General features: G+C 34.3%; 2 protein-coding genes across 3 annotated transcripts in view; one reads left to right on the plus strand and one right to left on the minus strand.

The window, feature by feature from the left end:
* The window catches only part of LOC129264700 (tetratricopeptide repeat protein 27-like), a 41,654-nt gene extending 37,438 nt beyond the window's left edge, over window positions 1–4,216 (minus strand). For both annotated transcript variants that reach the window (XR_010294131.1, XM_054902620.2), the window contains exon 1: window positions 3,802–4,216. Coding sequence is in view for 1 of the 2 variants with exons in the window: in XM_054902620.2 (XP_054758595.2) it covers window positions 3,802–3,967 (166 nt within the window). In the remaining variant the exon portion in view is untranslated. The remainder of the gene's footprint in view (window positions 1–3,801) is intronic.
* LOC129265359 (dynein regulatory complex subunit 7-like) lies at window positions 3,937–17,804 on the plus strand. Its single transcript, XM_064102300.1, has 14 exons — window positions 3,937–4,764; window positions 6,610–6,904; window positions 7,407–7,601; window positions 8,018–8,176; window positions 8,653–8,871; window positions 9,923–10,042; window positions 11,440–11,644; window positions 11,967–12,095; window positions 12,374–12,597; window positions 13,026–13,352; window positions 14,043–14,153; window positions 15,088–15,282; window positions 16,086–16,225; window positions 16,746–17,804. The coding sequence occupies exons 1-14, from the start codon at window positions 4,589–4,591 to the stop codon at window positions 16,825–16,827; spliced, it is 2,577 nt and encodes an 858-aa protein (XP_063958370.1). The 5' UTR covers window positions 3,937–4,588; the 3' UTR covers window positions 16,828–17,804.
* The last annotated feature ends 3,222 nt before the right edge of the window (window positions 17,805–21,026 follow it).

The following is a 21,026-nucleotide window of genomic DNA, read 5'->3' on the forward strand; positions in this document are numbered from 1 at the left end:
AAAAATGTGTCGGTAACTGACATTACGAAAAAGGACATGCAATTTTAGGGTGTTCATTGAAATTGAAATATCTCATGTCCCTGAGTAGATAGAGTAATAATTTGAATATGTAAATATACCTCCGTTACTAGGTTAAGATGTGTCAAAATATTAGACAATTAGTTTTTGTCTTTTGAGGGCTATGATAATTTTTCCGCAACCATGCTGGTAACTGACATTACGGTAACTGACATTACACTTAATTTGCCATAGAGATAACACATGGAAGTCAAATGTGTGGAATCATTGCATTGTATCTTCTGTGCAGTGCTTCACATGAAAGTGAGCTTGGTGTGGAAGTATACCCGAGTTTCTAGGAACATTTCAATGAATTTTATTTTTCTTTTTCTTAATTCCATTCTTTGATTTGAACATTTTTATCAAATTTGTCAGTAACTGACAATGCACATTGACATTTACCAGTGCTATATTATTTTCAAAGGCATAATTTTCTTGGTACTTATATGTGAGGCTTTTTAAAATCATAAAAGTTTCATAATAATTCACATTTTTAATTATCAAAAGATAAGAAATTTATGTTTTACTTACTCGGGGGGGGGGGGGGGGGGGTCATAGCAGCTACATGTTTTGCTATAGTAATTTAATATTGCATTGACTGTACACATGGATTTTTCGGACTATACACCCATAATATATTCATCAGTTTTATATCGACTTTTTAAACCTTTTCCTTCTCCAACCTCCCCCTCCCCTCAAAAAAGGCAAAATGAATAAGGGTCTCCTCCCCTAGGCTACACGTACCCCTCCCCCGAATCTCATGCAGCCATGTAGTTTTATTGATTTCTATTCTGGTCAGTGCAAGCAATGCTTGTTCATATCTGTCGGATTTCTATTCTCTTCATAATTTGTTTAATCATTTTCTTTGCTAATTTCTTTTTTAAGCTGTCAACAAAAAATAAACTCCAGCTTCTAAACTGAAACTGAACTATTTGTAAATTAGAAAAAAAAAAAGTTTTAGTAGATCCATGCAACATTGATCAGAACTGTCAAATTTCACTTTTCCTCTATACTTATGAACCAAAAACAAAAATTGTATCACACATCCACACTACTAACAGGCATAAAAACCAGAAATTTACTTTTAGCGAGGCAATGCTCAAAAGAATCCTAGAAACTAAAAAAGCGACCCGGGAAATCCCCTTCATCACAATGTTAAGCTTAAAAAATACTGCAGATTTAGGCAATACAATAGCAAGCTCCTTCTGGTGTGACTTTTAACCCTAAAAAGACTGGGGGGGGGGGCTGATTCAGCCCCCACCCTCGACATTTTTCGCGATAAATCCGCCGTGCCAATTTTTTTGACCGGGTCACTCGCTGACTTTTTACTTTCAAGTCTCGCGCAACTTTTGAGACCAAAATTGTGACCCCCGGGTACGCGGTTCCAAAATTACACAACATTTCGTAAGTGCATGCAGACCTAAAATTACTCAAAAACGTGAATTTGTGTACAAATCCAATGCAAATGGTGTTTTTAGCCAAAATTCATAAATGTATCATTATTTTTACTTTTACTGCTTAAAATAAATAAATTTTATCTTTTTTATGGTCAAAATAAAGTCCCTGACGATTTCCATTGAAAAAACAATAAAAAACAAAAAGTCGAAAAACAAGGAGATACATAAGAAATTTAGAAAACAATAGAATACATAAGAAAATAAATGTAATGTTGAAAATTTTGAAAAATAAATTTGATCAGATGCCTATCTAGAGTATGTGAAACAAAAATAAGCATTTTAGGTGCATTATTTTATTAATTAGAGCAAACTTATGATTTTACGCATAAATTAGCATAATTAATGAGCAATGAAATTTTTCGCAAAATTTGATTTTATAGTTTTGTAGATAATGCCATGGGTAATGCGCGTGCCAATTTTTGTCGTGATCGCGCAATCGACGGCCGAGATCATAAGGGGGGGCTGAATCAGCCCCCCCCCCAGTCTTCTTAGGCGTTGAAATAGCCCAGTCTATTAAAGTGAAAGACTTGAATAACAAGTATACAATATTTCTTCACCATAAAATTGACCACATATTTGCATTTCAATATTGGTAACCAACGTTTTATCATGGTAACTGACATTACATATCGGTAACTGACATTACATTTTCCACTTGGTAACTGACATTACATATATTCAATGGTACGCTATGGCTTCATTGTTAATTGGTAATCTTTAATTTTGGTGTAGAAGGGAGGGGTGTTACCTAGAGAGGAAATCCACCAAGTTTCATATAATATATCCTCTTTTCCAGGAAATGAGAAAAAAAAGTTAATGTTTTCGGTAACTGACATTACATACCATATCACATATTTCATCAATGTTTTTTTATCAGATGAATGAATTACTGGTGTTTCTTTCTGTGGGATTTTAAAAAGTGTTATAATAGCAAGCTAAATCACAGGCGAAAACATCATGATCAAACCTGTTCTTTAAAAATCTGTCAAAACAAATTATGTATCAATATACTATTTTCAACACTAATTTGTATCCATATATTGGCAGCCATTTTGAAATAAAAAATGGCTGCCAGAGTCGGAAAATTTTTTTGTCTCAGAAACTTCAGGTCTTGTATTATTAAAAAACATAAAGCATTTGACATGAATATCAACTTGATTTTTTTGCCTCTGTGTCCATCTGTGGTGAAAATGCCCATGTATGTATTTTAAATATATCCTCTTGCAGGACATGGTCTCTTGGTCGTACTGGTACTGGTAAATGAAGTAATCTCGTGTATTCCTTTAATCTTTAAAGTAATTGGTATAAAGATTTCCTTTAATGTGATACCAAATGCCAATACAAAACACATTCTATGGGTACAATTGCTTCTGTTTAGAGTTATCTTTGTACCAGTGTCGTTCTCAAGTAGGTTTTTGATAATTGGGAAAAATATTCTCTGAACACTTTTGTGCCAGCCAAATGTGTCATCTACTGATTCATAGACGCAGTGTGATGTAACATTAAGAAAAAAAGAGTTAAAAAATAGATCAGATGAGGTCTTTATTGCTCCAAACAAGTTTTCAGCAATCAAAATTGCATAAAAGGTGTACTGGTGTTTATGTTACCAGAATAATCTGAAGATTCGAACACATTGAAGTCATCACTGTCAGTCTAAACTGTCAAAATTGAAACCATGAGGTCATAATTAACAATAAATTGATTTCTCTCTGAAGTCTTTAGTTTGTGCTTTTCCCTTTGAAATTTTTGCAGCTTCTAAATTTTATTTAAGGTGTAACCCACAACTATACTTTATCTCTCCTCATTTTCTTTACATCAGACAGCCACAATTTCAATCGTGTTAATTTCATGATTGACATCAATTACTTATACTATTATTTAGCTTAATTAGGTATCCTTTAAACTAATTTGACCCACCATGCAAAAAAGGCCAATTGATGTTACATAATTGCTAATTACTGGTAAATGAAGTAATCTCGTGTATTCCTTTAATCTTTAAAGTAATTGGTATAAAGATTTCCTTTAATGTGATACCAAATATACCCATGTAGCACATGTATTTCAAGTTTTATAACATTAATCATGTCTGTGCTTGTCATGCAAATGTAACAATACCAGTTACCACCTATTTCATGTATTTGCGCATCATAACCTTGTTCATTGAATGAGTGTATTTGCGGGCCCAACATAAAACGCAAGGCCATCTCTTGTTAAATATGTTAAATATGGACTTCCTTCCCAATTAATTATTTATCTAGGGAATTCGGATAACTAGGCCAATCATTACCCTCTTTGTCCAGATCGATGTCATTGGGGACAAATTCCCTTATCCATTCTTCACAGAGCTCCAACTCACTGTCCTCCACCAACTCCCCGATGTTTTCATTTCCGAGTGATTGCGCAATCCTTTTCTCTATTCGCCACACACACGGGAACTCATGCGACATCGACATTTTTGTGTGCTTAGGCTTTAGCTTCAGTTACTGATAATATAGGATCCTTTTTTCTAAAAACAAAGATAACGGTTTCATAAAATGTTGGCTGAATAACTCACGAAACTCAAAATTCGATATAATCAATGATCTATCACTGAAAATATCAGAACTTAATGAAGCCGGGATTCAATGAAAAACACTGCCAGCGTGTTGATGCTATGGCCATGGGCGCTGCCATATTGTCTGAATGAAAAATATACTGCCATCAACGATCTGTCTGTAATATAGTTTGTGTTTCACAAAATATGTTATTCCTCCGCGCATATTAAAGTATTAAATCAACATTAAAATCGTTTAATTATGCGTTTTTATTTCAATAATCCTTTGAATATTGTTTTTCGGATTTCCTTTAGTTCAAAATTTCTCAATATTTGAGCCTGGATAAAGAACTATATTATACGTTGTTGCTATGGTGCAGGGATATCTGTATACAATAAGCTGTGAGTAGACGTCAGACTAGACCGTGATGTCGTGCAGAGCTAGCGTTCAAAACAAATGTCAATTCGACCTTTCCATTTTTCTTAAAATATTAAACAAATCAGTAACTTTTAGAGGGTAATTTCCTGAGAAATTTCTGTCATGGAAGGAGTAGGAGATGGTCCATCTATAGTTGTTGACAGTGGAGTTGATGATGGGACAATTTTAGAAGAGGGAACTGGCACAGAGAATGAGATTCCAGCTGATGCTTTGGCAGCAGTCGGCGAGTTGAAAGACGAGCTTGACCAGATTGTTTTAGAACCTCCTAAAATAGACATGTAAGGATGAATTGCATTTGTATGAAAAGGGTTAACATTTAGACTTAACAATGAATACAAATTAAACCATAATCGGCAAGAGTTCCATATGCACCCCCACTAAAATTGAAAATAAAAACGTGGAGAAGGGACTAAAGGTGAATGCACACAGAGCAAAAAATTTCACCCTTTTGACCAAAATCATTAAATTTGGATAATGGGATCATGCGGTGAAAAGCCTTTTCACCGCATTCACACAGCCAAAAATGGTCATAGTTTTGAGGAAAAAATCAAAGTTCAATGCATTTCTGACATGATCCCGTTATCCAAATTTAATGATTTTGGTATCAAATTAAAGAGAATAAATACCCGGTACCGGTACTCCAATTCCAAATAACCTCCTTACAACATGCCTTAGTTTACATGTCGTTGGGTTACTGCCATAATTTTGATGTGGCAATAAAAAAAGAAGTTCAGAGTTTTGTATCTTGTGAATAAATGTAGGCCTATTAGGCTATAGGCCTACCATATTTTGTAAACCATATTTTGTAAACTGGTGGGTTTTTGTAATAATTGCAAATCCAATGGAAGTACGGTACTCATTTTTCACATTTCCTTTAGGATCAAGTGTCAGAATTAATTTCAAAATACCCTTCCTCTATCACTTTAGAATTAAAGTAGAAAGACCAAATGCAAAACTGCACACAAAATATCTGCACTCTGTGTGTGGTCGTGTGTTTCAGCTGCGTGTGTGTTGTGACAAATTATACTACAGTCTACAGTCAGAGCCTAGTATTGGGAGCATTTGGCTGAATTTCATTCAAAATTCATTTTATTATTACTCTAAAACCGATTCATGGATTACTATGAAATTTGGTAGATTTCTATTTTGAACTATTTTCATCAAGATCTGAAAAAGATCAGACAGTCCAATGAAGTGGATGATGAGATAGAAATATATTGCGGTCTCCCTAATATCTAGACCTAATAATATAGAATATATATGATGGAGGAGTGGAAATACATACCAAAATATGGCTTTATTCCGTCAAATTTTGAGCAGGATCTAGTGCATGTAATTGTCCATAGACATTGGTTTATTTAGTCAGTGAAGGGTCTGTGAGTCTAGACTAGTCAACCTATTGGCTGATAATCATTAAAATACCCCTTTCAGTATCAGCGCTTCTCACTAGTATAGTGGGAAGAGGTCTAGACTGCAGATAAAATGAGGTGAGTCCCAACTAAGGTAAGCAAGAGTGAAAAATTGATAGAAAAATCTGAAGTGAACGAACCGGAAGTCTCAACAATCTTTTGTTATTTTTGGTGGGGGTGCATATGGAACTTTTTCCCCATAATCAATTTAATATTGAAGTAAGGCCGCCGAACATTGAGGTTCCATGCACCTACCACCCAAAATGACAATTGTCGAGACTTGTCTTCAGAAGTTCAGGTTTGTTCACTTCATATTTCTCTAACTTTTGTCAGGCCTGTCTTTTTTTTTTAGTGTTTCTTACCTTGCTTGGGACTCTAACAAAACCAATGTAGCTGCTGTCAAGACCTCTATCCGCTATGCTAGCGGAAAATAAATAAAGAATTTGAAAATGTACTTTTTGACCATTTTCCATCTTTTTATTTAAACTCCCTTGGAAGGATGTTGCGAAGTTCTATCTTTAAAGTATCTGAAATTATTTTCTGATGCATACAGTAGCACTCACAGTCTTAAATGCAAGGCGGGTCATTAATACTATCACTCACTATATGAAGGATTTTGGAATTTTCCATTGAAAAAGTTTCAGAAGTCCACTCTATCTCCTTTGTGAATTCAAGAATTTATGTTTATTCAATTTTTTTCTTAAAATCCTACAGGACTCCTTCAGACCTTCCTCTGCAAAGCTACCCTCTAACTTACAGGGAGAATGACAACAAAGAGAAGCTGGTGTTGGCTTATGCAGAAAACTTCCGACGACAGTATGTTCATCTTTACAGAGACCGCAAACCACTTCTTCTGTGCCCTCTAAATGAGTGTGGGGTAGAAAAGTTTGTCTGTACCACAATCAGACCCACAACACTACCATACCAGGAACTTTATGACTATGACGGCTGTGCAGAATTCGTTTCTGACTATATCACTTTTGAACCCCTTGATCCTTCTGTAGACTTGGTGAGCACCTTCAGATGTTTTGCTGATTCTTTGACTATTATGATAATTGTTTTTCACTTTGTTGAAACATGCAGGTAAAAACTACATTAAACTTCCATATTTACAATGTTTTTAGCCCTTTTTAAGCCTAAGGTATGATTTATTGCATTCATATTGTATAAAGGGGAATCTGTAGCATGTGAAAGATAGGATTCTACAATCAAGTGTAACTGCAAGTCTATAAAAGTTACAATCAAGTAAAGTTAAGCCTAGGGGTATCTCATTTGGCAGTTCTTCAAATGCAATATTTTTTGGGAAAAACATTCAAGAATAGAAAAGATAGGAAAATATTGACAGGTCATTTGATTTCCACTGAGATGAAATTGTATTTATGCCCGTTATTCACTGTGGCTTTTAGAACTTCCATCACAAAGCTCTTTTTTCTATATATGTACAGAAATATTTCAAAATCTATGTCAGACTTGAATATACATGTATGTTGTTCTTTTCTTCTCCCTAAAAGCCCAAATCATTACTATCTTCAACCACCGTACTGAGAAGACAGAGGGGGAACTGCTTTGAGATGAGTACATTGCTGTGCTCTTTGCTACTCGGAGCTGGTTATGATGCTTATGTAGTCTGTGGCTATGCAACAAGAGAGATGACACTATGTGATGAAACCAGAGAAATATGCCCACTCTTGAAGAAGAAGAATGAGGTAAGTGTGCATTTGTTCAAGTGTGCATGTGTTCATGTCTATTTTGATTAATGAAATATGGAATTTTTTTTAATGTGAAATACAGTATCTTTTAGAAATTCTGAAATATATTCTAAAAAATATTTTTATGATAAGTTACTGGTTGAATTGAAGAGAATTCTACAGAGGGATAATTCTATCCAGTCTCACCCCCATATTTAGAAGTTCCTAAAATGTGGAAGTTACGGAAATCTATTTTACTTATTCATGAATATTAAAACTTATAATGCTCTCATGGCTTGAGAAGTTTGTGAAGTGAATTTAAATTTAGAAAAACTTTGGTCAGATGAAAATGTAATTAATTCCTGTAACTCTTGCATCACTTTGTTCAATGAAATGATAAACTGAAGGATCAATCTCATGTCTTTGGCTTGAAGGTGAAAAAGGAAGAGAAAAAGAAGGAGATGAAGAAATATTCAGTAAAACCTCCTAAGGATCTCAGAAGTAAGTTCATCTTGGAAATGGAAGCCAGGAAAGAGGCTGAACAAGCTAAAGAAGAGGAACAGAGGAAAAAGGAGATGGAAGAAAAACAGGAGGTGAGTGTCAAAGTCCTTCAACTGATCCACTCTTTCTTTCTTTGACTCATCACTTTAAAATTTTCAAATTCTTTTAGGTCTTGTGATGTTCTAATATATTCTATACTTCATGTACAAAGAATAGTTGTAGATTACTTTAATGATATTTAAATATAATTTCCTCTATTTTTCAAAAAAAAAAAAAATTGTTTATATTTGCACTATAATTATAGATGGCTATGAACAATACATTTATTAGTTCCATTATGTTTGTAGATATTGTGATGATAAACATTTGCTTGGAATTGATTCTCATAATTGGGAGTAATAGAGTCATTGGAGTCTTGACACTGTTTTTGGAATTTACCGTTATTGGCTAGATGTGAGAATATTCTTACATGTCTTTCTAGAACTTTGAGTAGATGTATAGGTAAAGTGGAACACAGATTGATAAAGTGGTAAACAGATTAACACTTAAACATTAATTTGTCTTGTAGGAACTTGAGAAGCCACCTTCCGATGACCTGTATGGTTTAAGAGTACACTGCTGGGTACTGGTTCTTAGTGGTAAGAGAGAGGTTCCTGAAAACTTCTTCATTGAACCATTGACCGGTAACAGCTACTCCACACAACACGACGGCTATCTTGGAATAGAATCACTCTGGAACAATCATAACTATTGGGTCAACATGCAGGACTGTTCTAATGGCTGCAAGGTAAATGCATTAGTCTTCTCATAATGGACACATATTAAGGTTGTACCATCTATTTCATGAAGCTGTTCTTAATTTACACAAGACTTTCCACATGCCTTGTAACCTGTTCTTTTGCTACATGAAAATGTATTTTCTCTGTTAACTTTGTGGGAGTGATTTTCCTAAAACCATGAATTAGAGTTTGAAAATAAGTTAGTTCCATCAGATGTTTATTAACAATAATTTGATCTCCAAAGAACTGATTTCAACAAGCTGACATGAATAAAAAGTATTGTGAATCTGATTTTGCACCAAAGAACAGGTTACTAGTCAGTCATATGTGAAGTCATGCGTAACTTATGAAGAGCTTAATTAAACACCAGGGGGCCGTTTCGTAAAGCTGTTCGTAAGTTAAGAGCAACTTTAAGAATGGCTGGTGATCCTTTCTTGTGCGCAAAATGATAACCCATGAACATTAATGGGGAATATCATTTACCACAAGAAAGGTGCCAGTCATTCTGAAAGTCGTTCTTAACTTACGAACTTTATGAAATGGCCCCAGGGCTCTTTAATGGACAGACATATTGTACATAGTCTTAAACTTACAGCTTTTTGTACAATTAGTTGTCTCTTTTAAATTCTTCTGATCTTGATTTCTACTTGTTTTCATTATCAGTTTTTTTTTCTCATCAAAATATTATGTCATATGACTAGAGAATAACCATTAATACTTGGGTTAATTTATTCAACCATGGGCTTGTCAGGACTATTGCTATACCTCGGTAAATGAAATATCAAAGAATTTATTTTCTTTTGAGAAAATATTTGTTCATGTTTTAGATTTAAGTTTAAACCTACAGAATCTCAATTACATGTATGTATGAGCTTTGTAAATGAGATTAGTAAAACAGATATTTTTCTTCAAAAGGAGAAAGTAGAAGAAATGTGGATTATTAAGTTTCATAATATTTGCAGTATCTTTTAATGAAATTAAAGTATTATTAAAGTATTATTTTGAATTTGTGAATGTAAAAAATAGTTCAAGGACAACTTTTTTTCTTATCTGTGTCAGGACTTGACCTTTGATCTTGGTGACTGTGTCAGGTGGGAGTTCATGTTTCCAAGCAATGAGAAACCAACCCTGGATATACCTGACATGGATGAAGATGCTCTGGATTTTGATGACGATGAGGTAAGTTAAGTTTGATGTGGTTTACGGTACACCATGTGAAGTGTTGTAGAAACAGTGGATAGGAGAAGAGAAGAAATGGATAGGCGAGAAAGTGGAGATTTGAGAGTAGAGTATTCTTTCTTGAAAGTAGTCCTGAAAAGGACTGTAAACCAGGAAAGATTGATGAGTTGAGAACAGCTTGAGTAGTAGAGCTAGTGAGGAGATGCTGGCTTGAGTCGGCGAGTAGAGATGATGAGTCTTCACTCCTGAAGACGGACAGTCAACCTGCCCGAAACGTCAAGTCTCTCTACTACTCATCATCTCTACTCGCCGACTCAAGCCAGCATCTCCTCACTAGCTCTACTACTCAAGCTGTTCTCAACTCATCAATCTTTCCTGGTTTACAGTCCTTTTCAGGACTACTTTCAAGAAAGAATACTCTACTCTCAAATCTCCACTTTCTCGCCTATCCATTTCTTCTCTTCTCCTATCCACTGTTTCTACAACACTTCACATGGTGTACCGTAAACCACATCAGCGATTGTACATACCACCATGCAAACCTTCAAACAACATCTAAGTTAAGTTTATTTAGAATAAGACTGTAGATTATGATTTCTGTTGTACAGAAATTAACAGCAACATCTTTATCAAATGTGAAAAGTGCAGGGTAGATCTTTGCAACATACACGTATGAGGGAAATTTGGGTGATTTCAAGTTTATTGCTGACTTTTGGTGTTGGTGTTGGACCAATATTAGCACTGATTTTAAAGTGAAGCATATCGTAGGAAAATCTTACTAGGTGTTGAGCTGTAGATCAGTTTGTGATTTAGATCATTTTGTAACTCGCATTAGGTGTTTGAGGTGAGGAAGGCAACCTGAGTCGGGCCTCCAAAGTCAAATATGAGATCACACATTGTATTTAAATGGCCAGAGAAATTGCAGTGCTTCTTTGGGGTGTATTGACAAATGACAACTATGGGACATTATATTCTTAAATCCACTTCATATCTGAACAAAATCTTTTGTGGCTGCATTTGAAATTTGATTTTATCTGTTCAGTCAAACCTGCTTTAGCAATCACATATAGTAAAGGAACCTGTAAAATCACCTTTCTTGTCTCTGGTGGGTAGTTTTACAGGTATGTTTTGTAAGATGTTTGAATTTGACTTTTATAATAGAAGTCTAGTTTATCATTAATTTTGATCTAATTACTGTCACTTGATCATCCCTATAATAAAAAATGCAATCATTGTCAAGTGAAGAAGGGACTTCAAGGATGATCAATAATTCCACACTAATATTATTAACTGCTCTTTATTGTGATTGCCTAAAGCATGGTCTGTTTAATGTGATTACCTAAGTATGCTCTCTTTATTGCGATTACCCAAAGCACGCTTATTTTTTCTTAATGTAGGATGAAGAGAAAGAGGAAGACAAGCATCTAGACATGCCACCATCCTGGGTCAGTCCTTTGGAGCTATCTCTCAAGGAATTCCAGCATCGCTGTCCTCAGGGCAAGAAGACTCTCACCTACAAACGAGCCAAGCTAGAGAAGTTTGCCCACTATCTTATGAAAGATGGTCTTGTCATCAGGCTCTCTGTTTATCATGATAAAGAGAGTAAGTCAAGTCAGTATGGTTGTAGTTTTTTTTTACATTTCACTGTTTTCAAATGTTTGGTAAGAATTGTAATTTTTCCCCAGAAGAACACTATGTATTGATTTTTGGTAATGGTTGCCTTTTCTTTTGTTAGATCATTCTTGCATCATGTTGTAGAATTCATGATTACGTGATTATCTGTGACGGAATATATAACTTTTTTCCCAGTATATTTTAGTTCTCTATCCATCAAAAAATTACAATCAATTTAAATCAAGTGTTATTCATGTGTAATAAATGTAGCTTTTGTAGTTATTAATATCCTTTCTTATCTCCTTTGCAGTGAAAGATCTTATACAGGTAAAGGAGACCTTTTCACATCGAAGAGATAAACTTCACTTACGGGTGCACAACCACAGGACAGGTCTGATCACGGAGTATTACCACCAGGGAAGACCATTACATCTTAAAGGTACTAACTACAGTCAATTATTGAAGCGTAATTGAAGCATGAGATAGTGGTGGCAAAATGTAGTGAAAAATGAACTTAAATATGGGGTTACTCTGGGGAAAAAATCCCCAAAATAAATTGATTAACAACATATTTTTCTGAAGTCTTGAATTTTGTACAATGTTCCTTATACTGTATTTTGGAGATACCTATGTGTGGCATTATCTATTTTCCATAGATTTTTTCTTTGCTTGAATATTTCTTACTTTCTTTATCTGGTTTTGTTATCTTATTGACAGAACAATCTTACGGTCAATGGCCTGACAGTGAACGTACCATGATCTTCTATCATCATGCTAGAGTAGATGGTTTGACAAGGCGAGAAGAGAATGCACTAGAAATGACTGAACACTTTGATAACAGGGATGACTTCCTGTTATATCGTCATGTGGTGTTTGGTAAACGACTAAAGAAGCTAGAACCAGCTGGAACCGCACCTTCATCAAATCCAAGACCCATCTTGGTAAGTCAACATCAATATATGTTTTATTCATTGCATTGGAAGTAATACGTTTGGGTTATTGTAATGAATCTTTCACAGTGAGTAATACTCTTGCTGACTTCAAAAGGGAATCCGGCATAACCTCTAGGCAATTCTAGTGTAAAATCTGACCATAAAACTGCTGTGGATAATTATTTCAATGCATCCATCATGTTACCCATAATTTTTTTCATTTTTGAGCATAAACTTTGCAATCTCACTTCACTGAGAGAAAAATACAAAATCATTAAAAGCACTGTTGTGATTGCTAGAAAATCAAATTGCAGTTAATTTGAAAGTTTTGTGCAACCTGACTCTGATCAGGTAAAAGGAAGAAAACTAAATGTTCATAGTGTCCTAAGGTCAAACTCAAAATAAAAGCTTGTATTAACTTTTATATCTACTTGCAGAAAATCGTTGAGAAGTTCCGTCGGAACAAGGCCAAGAAAGCCAACGAGGATATCGCGGAATGCGTCTACCTCATCTCAGAAGACCGCATCCAGTTGACCTTCCATCATCAAGACGACAAGATCACCGCCTCCACCCGAGACTTCATCAAACCACCCAATGCCAACGACAAAGGTGCAGTCTTGACCTTCTCACAGGATATTACCTCTACATTCAGGGTGGATCCCCTGGCTGCACCCCCAAAGGACCTGTTTATTTATAACCTATTGGTTGAGTTGGTAGACAAAGAGGACAAGACTGTACATAGTGTGAGAGAATCAGAGGATGAGGTATGTCACCTTGTTAATAATGATAATATAGGGCATTTGTAAAGAGCATATATCCACCTTGTTAGGTGCTCAAGGTGCTCCGATATTACCTCGGCTAAGCTGTCATTTGTGTTAATATTTACATTATTTTATATTCACTTCTATTTATATACTGTCTTATTGTTTTGTTTAAAGCATGTAAAATTTCTGCTCATGCTTTATATATTATTTCATTGATATTATTTTCACACTACTTGTAAAATATCTCACTTTAGTATTGATTAAAAATAAGGATTAAAAATAAATCAACTACAATATACTTAATAAAAATAAAAAAGATAAATAAATGATGTGCAGTGTTGAGGAAACATTATTGATGGCTGCAAATTGAAATTACCCAAATATGACCATGGCAATTGCAATTTCAGTTTCAATCAATTTATAATAATGCAATCAGAAACCTTTCAACAGTTACAAATGACTTGCTTTTTATAGCAGTTGATTATAATATGAATGATTTTAACTATCTTGACATTATTAGGTATGCTCATTTTGTGTAGAATCTGATCCCTCGATCATGTCCTATTTGTTTTATGATACAATCTTTATTTCATCCAACAATTACCTCAACTTTAAAAGTTGTTTTCCTTTGAAAGATTCACCAAGACTGATGTCTGTACATCATAAATGATTTCTTTGTAATGTTCACAGGTAAAAGAAATTCTGTCAGAAAGAAAAGAGGAGGAGGTTCGGTCAGAACTGGACATATCTGTTTATGATACAGAACGTAATGAGAAAGCAAAACAACATCGGATTGAAAGGGTAAGTACAACATGGATTTTTTTCCCCCCTCATTTTACCTTTTTTACATCATGTCTTTCACTAATTTTTTCTTCTTTTAACTAAATTAAGTTGCCCTTTCAGTCTGTTATGAAAATAACTAAGAGAGTACAGTGATTTCAAGTTTCTATAGAGCCTGAATCAAGCTCAAACACCAAAATTGCAAATACCAAAAAAAAAAATTAATAGCATTATTGATATCTCAATAGAGTCTTGTCCGTCCCAGTGCTAGTCTTTTTTTGAGGCAAGTTAGCATTCTGTCATTGATTCCACTGACAAGACACTTCATGAAATGCTCCCCAAGTTTGATACTGTATCATGGCTGATATAAAAATGACCCCTACACCTACACCAGTTCCTAACACCAACACCAGTTGTCAACACCAAATTTGAAATTACCGATGATGCTGCATCATGATGACAAATAATGTAAATGCCTTCAGAATAATGTGTCCTTCAACATTGTGTGAACTGTGTGAAGGGGATTAGTGGGTTATGGTATCCTTGAACTAATGAATGTTGAAGCACGTGCAGAACTCATCACTTGAATATAAACTCTACTCAATGATACATGATCATGAAGCACAATGATGACTCGCTACAAATAATGATTCATGATGATATACAGTATTGAATGATTTTTTAAATTCTTATTTCCATAGTTATCTTTTAACTCAAAAATTATTTCGTTCTACTTCTCCATCTTAATTTCGGTAACAGAAAACATAAAGAGGCACATCAATTATTTTCCTACTTTTTAAATTGATTTAAGAGGCATCGCTGATAATTATAATTACTATTGTTTTTGTTTCAGTGTAAATTTTTATTCATTTATTTTTTTATTCATGTCCCGCTCTCTTTTTAATTTGGCCCATACTGTACATATTCATCCCTGATCATTTTCTATTTTCTTCAGGAGAGACTTCAGATGGAAGAAAAGAAGCGTAGAGAGGAGATGGAGCTGGACTACCTTGCCCCGTTCCTGGCCCAGATTGGAGACCCGGAAAAACTGAACCGACAGCAAGCCTTGAAGCTCAAAGAAGATTGCCTAGCAGACCTCAAGATGAGACTCATTGACAAAGCTAACCTGATTCAATCCAGATTTGAAAAGGTAAGATACCAAATTATTAACAGTTCAGAATCTACCCCTCCCCACTCCCTGTACATCATCAATGATATTTCAAAATTTGATTGCTTCATGAAATCAATCGAAGAGTTTCATCAAGTTCACATGCATTTCCACATTATTTCAAGGAGGATCTCATTTCCATCAGCTTCTTCCTCTACTATCTTCATGTACTGCAATCAATGTGTCTTCTAAATTCTAGGGGACAAGCTTCATTTTGTTTTTGATTTAGAGCTGCACAATGTGATTGAAATATGGTGACCTGAAAAACTGAAATGAGTGAATAATTAATTGTATTCATTACACTATATATGTCACCTCATGATATGGTAGCAAAAAAAATGATTGTCACTATGTGGCATACAAAAAATACCATCTCAAGTTATTAAAAATTAGTGAAAGAAGCCATGCTCGTTTTACATTCTGTATATTACCCTAATCTAACTCATCAGGGTCCAAGTGGGAGGATTATAAAAATAATCAGCTCCAATCAACTTTTACTCCCACTCCATGCACCTTGACTGAAGACTGAATATGTGGCATAATTTCTTTGCTGCAGCTGAATTATATATTTTATATAAACAATTTTTAAACATTTGTTTATGGGTCACTGTTTATTGCCTTATTGTGATATTTACAGGTGATGAAATAAGAATATCCAGGTATGGAGCCCAGTTCAGGTCTTAAAAGTGAAGAATTACCTAGAATATTTATTTGATGTAATGTTTTATTTGATAACTTCCAGTTTGCAGTCATATGATAACATATATAATTGCCTATCTTTTTAGGAAACCGTTGAACTTCATAAGAAACAGACTTGGTATCAGAACAACCAGATGAACATGCAGAAAGAAGATGAAGAGGAGTATCTAGAGTATTGCAGTGAAGCAATGTTCCGCATTCACATCCTGGAGCTCAGACTCAACAGGTAAGTCAGAAGGCTTTTATCAATGGCATGTTACACGATACAGTTAGAAGCCATTGAAATCTTTCAATTTGATTGGATTAGAGCAGCTTTGTCATAGATTTCTATCATTTATCATTGAAAGGTTTTGTGAAATGCTTCCCAGATTTCCTGTGTACATTGGCCCAGATTTTACTTATGTGGATGTAATCGGTTTCTTTATTTGTTCACAATTCTGTGGAATTAGTCAATCTTTGCCAATACAATTAGAAATTGGGGCACATGAATTTGACTGTAGTGGACCAAAAATATGAAATCAAAAGATTCTAAAGGGCATTTTGTGTTTCTCCAATACTTCTAACTTAAAAACTGAAGTTTTTCATTGTAAATTTTAGTGTTTTGAGACTTTGGAATCAATATACTGCTTTTCATAATGTGCTTTAATCTTTCTCTTGTCATATTACTAATTTATGTGCTTGGTCTGAATCTTCTAGATATGACAAGTGTTTCAACATCTTGAATTATTAATCTTATATTTATTCAGGCACAAGGAGATGGCACCTCATAAATACATGGCACTTGATCAGAAGCTGAAAACTGACCAAAGATTGTCCGAATTCTTCTGAGCGCTGATGGACGATTGGACCTAGAAACTGAACCACTCACACTTTTGTTATCCTTATAAGAACTGAACTACTGAGGCCCAGAAGACAACGCTCAGTGATATTAAGCCTATTTGAAAGGCTTTATTGCATATAATGATCAGTTGGATCAATCTTAGAAATGTCCAATGATCGAATGCTTAGCTTTGTGTTATGGGGCCCTGGTAGCCTGTCTACTTCCAAGACTGCACTTTCCTAGTATTTGATGTCATCGTCCATAAAAGAAACATCCCATCATTGCATTCTTCCGAACATATCAGACACAAATTTATTCTGAAATTATTGAAAGTACATAGGCTATAATTGACTTGCTCAAAAGGTAGTCATATGATTTCCACAACCAGCCTAATATTAGGATTGGTGCTGTGACTACAAATCCTATTATTTTGTAGCCATTCCTAAATAGAGTATCTCAAAAATTATATCCTACAATTCTGTAACTGTTCTTAATTCTTTCTTTGATATTCCGTCCAAAATGTGTAATATCTGTGCTTCTTTAATTTCTGTGCATTTGGTTTTCACATCTTTGTATTTTTATTAACAGATTGCAAGTTGAATTTTGTTATGAATCACCATTCACTGAATGGCTTTTGAATACCCTTTTACAAAGTAAATCTTAAAACTTTGGTTTTGGTTCATGATTTATCTTGAAAAAGGATATTTGTAAAATGGTCTAATAACAGGTGTGTGATGAAAATTAGGACGGAAACACCTTGAAAACTAAGTTTATGCATATCTAGGTATGTAAATATACCTTCTCTACATTGTGTTGCATGATTTACACATGGAATATCAAGATATGTTAAAGATGGATGTGTATATATACATGTATGTAAATTCTTTTGCTAGAGATATTTGTATTTTGTGAATGGAATTGTAAGTATATATTGTATATCAAAGGACTGTATGAAAATAAATTATGGAAAATATTGCATATCTTATTTGTTTGATGTCAGGTTCTTTTTAATACAAAATGTTGTTGAGAAGATAATTTGATATTCAAAATGAATTGAAGATTGGGTGAATGACAAAAATTATGATGGGGAATTTTTTCTACTTACAGAATTGAAATTGGACAGAGTAATTTGATTTGTCATTCATAACATTCAGGACTTTTGTGATTATCTTTTCATTTCTTGCTCTCTTCACTCATCTCTGTTTTATCATAAAAGTATTATATGATTGGGGGGGGTGGGGCACTCATGAGGCTCTTTGTAAAATTACAAATGTTTTGACAAAAAATTAATATTGCAAGGCAAAGTTACTATCATCAAAAACATGTTTTTGCCACTCTTTTAAAGGAGTACTGTACTGGAAATGTAGACAAAATTCAGGAGACCATTAAGGGAAAACTCATCTCAGTCATGTTAATCATCCATAACTTTACAAATAGCTTTAGAGTTTATGAAACGGTTTTGCAAAAAATGATCAGCTTAATTTACCAGGAGCAGAGAAGAACCCTTCCTGCCAAAAAAATAAAATAAAATGTCCATCTTCAATTCTTCCAAATCATTAAAAAAGACACTTCATACAGTTACTGCTATTGCACAAAAGTGAATAAAACTTTTATTTACAAAAATACAGAGAATCTTTTTGGTACAAATGAAAGACTGAATATTCACCGTTATCAAAAGTAATTTTGAATAACTTTTGAATTTGTGAACTCTTCCTTCAATATAAATTTCACTTATCAATCTCCAATGGTTTGATATAAAAGATAAATAGTTGTTAGCACCCAGTGTACCCTGTATAGGAGGCATGAAAAAAAAATACAAAAATCAACTACTTTGACAGACACAGTGTTCAAGCTCACTGTTCCTTTTAAAGGTTAACATGAGATATTTGACCATCTAGTTTAAAATAATCCTTAGTATTTATTAATAAATTATGACGTAACGCTGCTTTAGTCACACTGCACATCATTATCAAAGTTTCACCTCTCGCCATTCGAGACATATCTTGCCCAAGTACTTCATTTCTGAAATGTTTACTTCAATCAGCTCAGAAGGGCTTGAAGATTCTTGTTCATACAGAAAATTTGTGTGTAACTTAAAATTGTTTTTTCATCAGCAATATTTCTCTGGAATTAAGTTCACGGGGAAAAAAGAGTTTAAACGTGATTTTTATATTTTAGATCAACAAATTAAAAAATTGGATGGCATGAAATGGGCCAGCTATACAGTTCTGGAAAACACCCTGAATGGTCAACTCCATCCTTGATAGATTTTTTTCACTTACTAAATACTATGCATTAATGGTTTAACATGACAAGGCACTAATTCGAACAATTCTCAGTCTATTAATTGTGGAGAGACACCTTTTCACATTTTAAAGAGGGAAAGGGTGAGAGAAATAGTACATCAGAGGCCCATCTTACAAAGAGTTACGATTGATCCAATCAATCGTAACTATGGAAATCCATCAGTGTCATAATCCTTTCTACAGGAAATTTGCACAATGTCCTTTGTAAACAAAGGGAAGCAGTGAATTTTCAAGAAAACAATGAATGCATGAAAATACATCATAGCTAGAAATTTTTTTGAACACATGCATAGTAGATGTTGATGTCGCTGGCCGTCCATAGTTGTGATTGATCGGATCAATTGCAACTCTTTGTAAGACGGGGCCCACAAAGATAGAAGGAAAGGTCATAAACTGGGATGAGAGAAAATGAAAAGAAGAAAGATGGAATGGAAATATTCCTTTTTCAATATATTTATAGGTAAATAATCACATACCACAAAAAATGGTGAAAAGTAACTCAGCAATGTAGACACCTTTCCTCAGTTCTGCTTTGGAGAGATAGCTACATCCAAAATTACTTCCAAATAATAGTTTGTCTCTTCACTTTCATCAACAGTAATTAATTGCTTACTTACAATGTCGCTAGTATCTGTGCTTGAATTAAAACATCAATGCATTCCAAAAACCAGCATGACATAGCTAATTTAAAAACGTGTTTACATAGGAAATTGGGTACCAGATGAGAAACAAATACATGTAATTGTAAAAGCTCAAATGAAAGTAAATGAAAAGAAGGCAAGACTATAGCAAGAAGAAAATTAACATTGTGAAAGAAAAAAATGATGACAGGTCATGACATAGAAATTACATGTGTAAGAACATCTGTAATACTAATAATATGCATCAATAGGGTACAATTATTGTATCAGATTGTAATTTTACAACAAAACAAAACTAATATATTCAATGTATACATCTCTGGGTAAAAGCTTAATCATTCATAACTCTTGCAACAAGAATTCTGCATTTTGTTCATTCTCAAAGTTGACTATTTGATCAAGGGTTTGACTTCGATACATTCTCATCAAAACAAATCACAAAATCTAGACACTGTATACATTTTCTCTAAAATAAATGATAGCAAATCCAGCTAGTTGTTTTGTCTGTCAAAGAATAAGACTTCAAATGAAGCTCAGAGATACGAAATACTGAACGAAACTATGAAAGAAAAAAAAATGTATATCATACTGCTGCTGAAATAGGACAGCAGCCTAGTTAATAGCTGTTAATGGTAAGTAGACTGCCAAATGACAGGAAAGCTTCAATTTACTGTAATTCTAACAGCCCTCTCCATGAAGAACTTCCTCACTTACCCCCAAACCAGCGGTCAGGTTTAAGTAGGATTAACTCTTCTGAGCCACCCACAATGATCGTCTGTCACCAAAGTCCTCATTCACATTCACTGTGAAAACCCAACCAGTGTTCTGCGATAGCGAAATACAGTAATACAACTTTGTGTCAAAACCATTTCCCATGTAATGTCTTAAAACTTAAATGTATGCAGAGTTCTTAGAAGTAAGATTTTTTTTGTCACTGCATACTATGTAATTATCAATGGCGAATGTTTCCACCAATGAGACAACTTCAATGTATATCTTGAGTTTGATAGAATGTGGAGCACTGTTACCACGGTAGACATCACTGATAATGTGTATGTACCTGGGCATGGTTACATGAAACTTGTGATTAATCTCAAGTCACAAGATCGACGAATATTATAATCTATTGAATTCCAGCAATTTACTGGCAGTGATCACATTAATGGTACAATTCTTATTCTTCATGATCAGTGTTATCAATAACAAATGCAAAAAAAAAATCTCATAGGCAAATCAGATTGCACCCTTTAGTAGCTTGTA

The sequence above is a fragment of the Lytechinus pictus genome, chromosome 7, assembly GCF_037042905.1.
Source record: "Lytechinus pictus isolate F3 Inbred chromosome 7, Lp3.0, whole genome shotgun sequence".
In the NCBI taxonomy this organism is placed as follows: Eukaryota; Metazoa; Echinodermata; class Echinoidea; order Temnopleuroida; family Toxopneustidae; genus Lytechinus; species Lytechinus pictus.

Excerpts from the sequence above, each read along its gene's own strand:
- LOC129265359 (XM_064102300.1), top strand. The coding sequence starts at position 4,589 with ATGGAAGGAGTAGGAGATGGTCCATCTATAGTTGTTGACAGTGGAGTT. Across the intron at positions 11,645-11,966 it reads TGTTTATCATGATAAAGAGA|TGAAAGATCTTATACAGGTA; the intron begins GTAAGTCAAGTC and ends TCTCCTTTGCAG. Across the intron at positions 15,283-16,085 it reads TTCAATCCAGATTTGAAAAG|GAAACCGTTGAACTTCATAA; the intron begins GTAAGATACCAA and ends CTATCTTTTTAG.